Source organism: Typha angustifolia, chromosome 4 (assembly GCF_048772165.1).
Source record: "Typha angustifolia cultivar Huaian chromosome 4, ASM4877216v1, whole genome shotgun sequence".
Taxonomy (NCBI): Eukaryota; Viridiplantae; Streptophyta; class Magnoliopsida; order Poales; family Typhaceae; genus Typha; species Typha angustifolia.
This window is the reverse complement of record NC_133242.1, coordinates 10,799,575-10,805,802: the sequence shown is the minus strand read 5'-3', so window position 1 is coordinate 10,805,802 and position 6,228 is coordinate 10,799,575. Positions and strand designations below refer to the sequence as shown.

At 38.7% G+C, this 6,228-nt stretch overlaps 1 protein-coding gene across 1 annotated transcript; it reads left to right on the top strand.

The window, feature by feature from the left end:
- Positions 1–2,290: 2,290 nt before the first annotated feature.
- LOC140759675 (protein ACCELERATED CELL DEATH 6-like) lies at positions 2,291–5,405 on the top strand. Its single transcript, XM_073096303.1, has 3 exons — positions 2,291–3,046; positions 3,925–4,457; positions 4,676–5,405. The coding sequence occupies exons 1-3, from the start codon at positions 2,350–2,352 to the stop codon at positions 5,366–5,368; spliced, it is 1,923 nt and encodes a 640-aa protein (XP_072952404.1). The 5' UTR covers positions 2,291–2,349; the 3' UTR covers positions 5,369–5,405.
- The last annotated feature ends 823 nt before the right edge of the window (positions 5,406–6,228 follow it).

The following is a 6,228-nucleotide window of genomic DNA, read 5'->3' as shown; positions in this document are numbered from 1 at the left end:
TACATATCCTTTGTTATTGTGAAATGCCTGATAAGTAGAACATCCAACAAGGCAAATGGAAAAGATAGTTGACATTGGTGGAGAGAAACCATAATCCACAAAAAGATGATGATTACTAATTAATTAATTACATATGAAACAGCACAAAGGACAAAGTTGTTTGTTTTCTTCTAATATTAAGGCTAGCTTTTAGGAATTAATTAAAGGGACAAGTAGTTTACTACATCCAGAATCCAGGTGGGCGTTGGGGTTTTACTCATGCTGCTATTATATCCAACTAATGTTGCATGGACTTCACGTGTGATTGATGTATCCTTATCTTATTACCTAAATCACCGTTTCATATTAAATAAACTTTAAATCTTCACTCACCAATAAAATAAAACCTTAGACTAATAAGATATTTTTGGGGCAATGCAATTAAAATACAGAGTCAATATGTCAATATAAAATATCCGACCTTTTACTTTTAGTATCACTTATAATGTATATATTTAATATTTGACTCTGTATTTTATTTTTAAGAATTAATTATATAATAAAATAGAGAATGTTATATTACTTTTGAAAATAAAAAATAAGAATATCTAACATATCCCTTTTGATTCTAAAATATAGTTTATCATTTGTTTTTTTACCTTTTACATCTATATTTACTTTTGTGAGAGAGAGAAAGCTTGCAAGCAAATATTTCATTCCATTCAAGATCAATCAACTAAGACTTTTATACTTTGTTTAGTGGCCAATTTATCCTTTATAAAGCCAAGCAAACTATACCAGCTTGCTAATGTATTTTTTGAAGAGATAATTTTTTTTCACCCCCTAAACTATCATATATTTTCATATTGATCTTCTGAATTTTATTTTAGTATACAATGACCCCCTAAACTATCAGAAATACCTCATCCCCCTAACGTCGTTGATAGTGAATTGATCAAATTACCTCTCCACTTATAATGATGAGATAATAAAGTGGCTTAGCTAATATTAAATATTTTATTTTTTTAACTCCTTCATTACCCTCTCCCTCATCCTTAATCCCCTTTCTAAATATTTTAATTTTTTTTAATTCCTTCATTACCCTCTCCCTTTGCCTTAATCCCGATCCCTCCCTCCTCCCTAACGGCTCTTGCAACCTCTTCGGCGATGCTAAGCTCGGAGAAGAGGGCAACGGTGACGCCAGTCTCCGTCCTCCCCAACGACTCTTGCGACCTCTCTGGCAATGCCAGGCTCAGAGAAGAGGGCAACTATGATACCGGACTCGAGAAGAGGGACACCGGGCTTGGAGATGAGTGCAGGGCATAAGGCATTTGGAGAGAGAGAGCTCTATAAAGAAGGCGACGACGACAGGGAGGAATTTAAAGTGAGAGAAAAGGCTCGGAGAAGATGGCAATGGCGACGCCGGGCTCGGAGAAGAGGGTGACAGCAAGGCCAAGGCGGGGCTCGGAGAAAGGGCTTAGAGAAGAGGGCGGATCTGTCTCGCCTTGATGGGCTGCAGTCACTGGAGGCGACGGCGTAGCGGCTAAAGTTACGTTGATCTAAGATCCAACTCCAACTGGAATGCAGTATCTTGCGATGTATTTGAGCTCGAGCACGTCGGAGAGGAAGACGACGGTAGGCTGTGGAGGAGGCAACGGTGGTCAACGTTGTGGATGCAATGGAGGCTACAGTGGGCTAGGTTGAGGCTGCAGTAATGGAGAGAGAGAATGAAGGGTATTTTCGTCCACCTAAAAGTTTCTCATGACTTAGCATGTGACTTGCATATGTACGAGGGTAAAATTGTCATATATTTGTTAGGTGATTACCACGTGATATCTTTTGGACGAAAATGGGTAATGGAACCCTAACAGAAAGGGTTAAGTGAGATATTTCTGATAGTTTATAGGGTCAATGTGTATAAAAAGAAAAGTTCAGTAGGTCAATATGGAAATGAGTGATAGTTCACGGGGTAAAATGGGAATTATCCCTTTTTTTAAATAGCATTTAAAGCATGCACTAATAAAACCTAAAAACAATTAAAGAGGGACAAAGTAATAATAAGACTAGATACAATCATTCCTTGCAATACAATAGATTATAAATTAAAACAGCAGATTTAAAACAGAATATTCTTCTAATTGATTGACAGCGCAATTGTATATGTACAATGAACGGTGTAGCAAACAGCCAATGACTAAAAGCATACTTTTATGGAAAGAACAGTCAGAAAAATTGACATCATACCAACCAAATTATTGGTAAATTACAGTTGACTCTGATATTAATTTACTCTCGGTACTTTAAAAGTAAGTATTTAACTCTGATCCAGCTAGAATCTATATCTTCTCGTGCCGATTCCGCCCTGATCATATGGAAAGGAGTGACATCCAAGGTCCTCAACGGATCCCCATGGATCCTAAGTTGCTCAGAGCAGCAAGAACAGGGGATAAGAGTCTCTTAGAGAGACTACTGCCATCAATAGCAACAGCTGAATTAGCCATTGCAGTTCCTAACAACGGCGATGTTCTTTCAGCACAGGACGACCCAGCTGAAGCCAGCATCCTCCGAGGAGTTACCTTAGGGGGCAACACAGCCCTCCATATCGCCGCTACCCATGGACACTTGGAGCTCGCAGAGATGATCTGCGAGAGAGAAAGGTCCCTCGTGGTGGCTCGCAATGTGATGCTCGAGACGCCGCTGCACTGCGCCGCAAGTGCTGGGCATCACCAAGTAGTTTCCTCCATCGTTTCTTTCACCCGTGATTCCAATGGAATTGGAGTAGACACGGCGCTGAGAGCAAGGAATCGTGATGGGAGGACTGCACTACATGAGGCAGCTCGAAATGGCCATGTAGACGTTGCAGTGGAGTTAATGTCGGCTGATCCCGGACTGGCGGATATGGTGGACCACGCAGGTATATCTCCGTCTTATTTGGCCACCATGGCAGAGTCTCTCGCTTTTCTCCGAATTCTACAATCTTTTACAAGCAAAGCACCATTCCCGATATCTTATGCCGGGCCAAATGGACAAACTGCTTTGCATGCTGCTACCTTCCTCCAAAATTCAGGTACTGAACTTGAACGTTTCTTTTCTCAATTCAGTTTTAAGAAAACCCGCAGCATCCCGTGGCTAACAGAAATACAAGAAATGCAACTGCTATGTACTGTTAGACTAAGGACAAAATAGAGAAATTATAACTATAATCAAATGTTCATATATACACCTCCTGCTCTGAAATAGAGAGTACATATATGATAGTCCTTCTCCACATGCAATTATGTTCCTTCTAAAGTAAGACCAGTTCAATTCCTCTAGAAGAGGGCAGTGAAAGTTTATTACTTAAAAGATATCTGATTTGTCATTTATAAATTTCTACTGTTAATCTAATTTGTTGTTTAACTTTATAGAATTCAATTGCTATGTAAGCACATCATCAGATCATGTAAATCTATTTTTTTTTCCCTCTCTAAATTAATTTTTCTATTTGGTGTTGCTATTATCCATTACTATTTTATTAGATTATTTTATCGGTGATTGGCAATCGCTTTCGCTGCCCTCCACCAACAAAAAGCACACAAAAATTAGTATGTCATTGTTTAATTAATCGATTCTGCTCCTCTACAATATACCGAAGACCAAGAGGTATAATTCCTCATATATATATATATATATATATAACTACTAACTAGTTTAGTAGTTTTATACTCTCTAAGTAATGTAGCATCAAATGGATAATCTGAATATGCATACACATTTGCACATACGTAATACCTGGAAGCTTGGAGTTACTATTCACTTGGCAAAGGTAGGAATCTTCAAATCGACTAAGAGAGTGAAAAAAGATAGTAGTTGTGAGAGAAGGCTGTATGCACTCTTGACTATGTAATTAAATTGTATATAATAGTCTTCATTCTCTGATAGCATATATGTAAACTTCATCTGCAGAAATTGCCAATGAACTTCTGAAGTGGAACCAAATACTTGCCAAAATTGCTGACAAATCAGGAAGCACTCCTCTTCACTATGCAGCGTCAGCTAAAAATGATAAAATGGTTAAACTACTACTAGAACACGACACTTGCCTGGCATATATCTCAGACTTAGATGGCTTATTTCCTGTGCATGTTGCAGCTACCATGGGTAGAGTTGGTGTAATTAGTGCGTTCATCAAACAGTGTCCAGATTTGGATGAGTTACTCGATAACAAAGGAAGGAATTTGCTTCATACTGCTGTCGAACACAAAAGCACGGCGATAGTCCGGTATATCTGCGAAAGGTCAGAGCTCGTGAAATTGATGAATGCTAGAGATTACGAAGGGAATACACCTCTACATCTGGCAGTAAGAAACGGAGATCAAGATATCGTTAGTCTACTGATCCGAAACAAGAGAGTCTGTTTAAATATCATGAACAATGAGGGCCTAACACCTCTAGATCTTTCCATTATTGGGGTTGAAGATGGTCTCACTTATGTTACAGTAAGCCTCTTTCGCTACTACTCATTCGTTAATTTCGATCACTAATATATGTTATGGTTCATCACCTAGAGATCACCTGTAGCAACACTTTTTAAAAGTTGGGTGAAAGATGCTAATAGAGATAACCTATAACTATACGCGTCCTAATTATCTTCAACTTTTCATATCTTACTCTCTCTCTTTCTATCTCTCTTTTGTTTATTTCTTTTTGTCTCTAGAATCCAGCACATTGGATTCTAATGTGCTTGCAATGGAATGGAGCTCGTTTCGGTCCTCGTCGGATGGACCACGTTGTACGCAAGGACTTCGGCCAAGAGGATTTAGAGAAGGAATCAAAGAAACATGCGTCCTTGTCCCAAAGCTTCGCAATCTCCACAGTAGTAATTGCTACTATGGCATTTGGTGCAGCTTTCGCCTTGCCTGGGGGTTACAGAGCTGATGGCACACCAACTCTTGCAAGGAGATACACCTTCAAGGCGTTTGTTATTGCAGACACCTTTGCGTTTATTTTCTCCGTATTATCTACATATTTTATCACTTTTGATGGAGCCGAATTGATGTCTCTCAGGCTACGCCGCTACTATGTTGCTTTTTCTATTGCTTTGTTGGGGATGTCAACCAGAATTTTGGTAGCAGCATTTGCATTAGCTATATATGTGGTGCTCGCTCCGGTTAGCAATTCCTTTGGCATTGTTGTCTGTGTGATCGCCTCTACCTCAGAACTTTTGCTCCACGCTCATATGATCCCCCTATGTAAACTTGCTATAACAATGAAGAGCAGAGTAGGATGGACAGGATTGTTCAAATCCCAAGTGCGTCGGCTTGTCTGGTCTTGGTTCAAGTACCAAATCCCACAATATTTAGGTGTTTCATTCATTTATATCTCCATCTTTCTGTTACCGTTACTTTAATTAAAAATTATTTTATGGAACAATATATATATATATATATATATATATATATATATATATATATATATACATAGTTGTTTTAAGCAAACGGATGAACTCTTACAATGGCTTGTAATATGACTATATTTATATAGATGATAATTTTCTTAGAATAGTAGTGTTTTCTCTATATAACTATAATTTCAGATATAAAATAGTAGACTGTGTATTCCAATTAAAATAATTTAATTTCAAAGACACTTCTCTGGCATACATCGCAGACTCAGGTGGTTTATATCCTGTGAATGTTGCCGCCATCAGGGGCAAATTTAGTGTACTTACTTAGCTTCTCAGCCAGTGTCCTGATTCAGATAAGTAAGTTACTTTCTTGATAACAACGGAAGGTTTTTACTTCATACTGCTGTCGAACACGAAAGAAAGGAAGTAGTCTAGTATGTGTGTGAAAGGCCAGAGCTTGTGAAGGGAATACTTCTCTACATCTGACAGTAAGTAGTGTAAGCACAAGGGATCGTTAGTTTACCGATGCAGAATAGCAAGCAAAGTACATTCAAGTATCATGAACAAGGAGGGCCCAACACCTCTAAATCTTTCCATTGTTGGGTCTGACTATGATCTCAAGTATTATCTGGTAAGCCTAATAATCTAAAATTTTGAATTTGTACTCAATAGATTGGTGAGGTTTTTTTTTTTATTTGAGCCAAAACTAGAACGGCAACAATCTATAACCCTGAGCGGCAGCAGCGGCTTGCCGAAGTAGGAGGAGGAGGAGGCCGGATGACGAGGGCGAAAGAGAACGAGGATGAGGACGCCTACGGAGGAATATGAAAGCTTTCTCTCCCAGAACTCATTGAAGACTTAAA

Excerpts from the sequence above, each read along its gene's own strand:
- LOC140759675 (XM_073096303.1), top strand. The coding sequence starts at position 2,350 with ATGGAAAGGAGTGACATCCAAGGTCCTCAACGGATCCCCATGGATCCT. Across the intron at positions 3,047-3,924 it reads TACCTTCCTCCAAAATTCAG|AAATTGCCAATGAACTTCTG; the intron begins GTACTGAACTTG and ends CTTCATCTGCAG. Across the intron at positions 4,458-4,675 it reads ATGGTCTCACTTATGTTACA|AATCCAGCACATTGGATTCT; the intron begins GTAAGCCTCTTT and ends TTTTGTCTCTAG.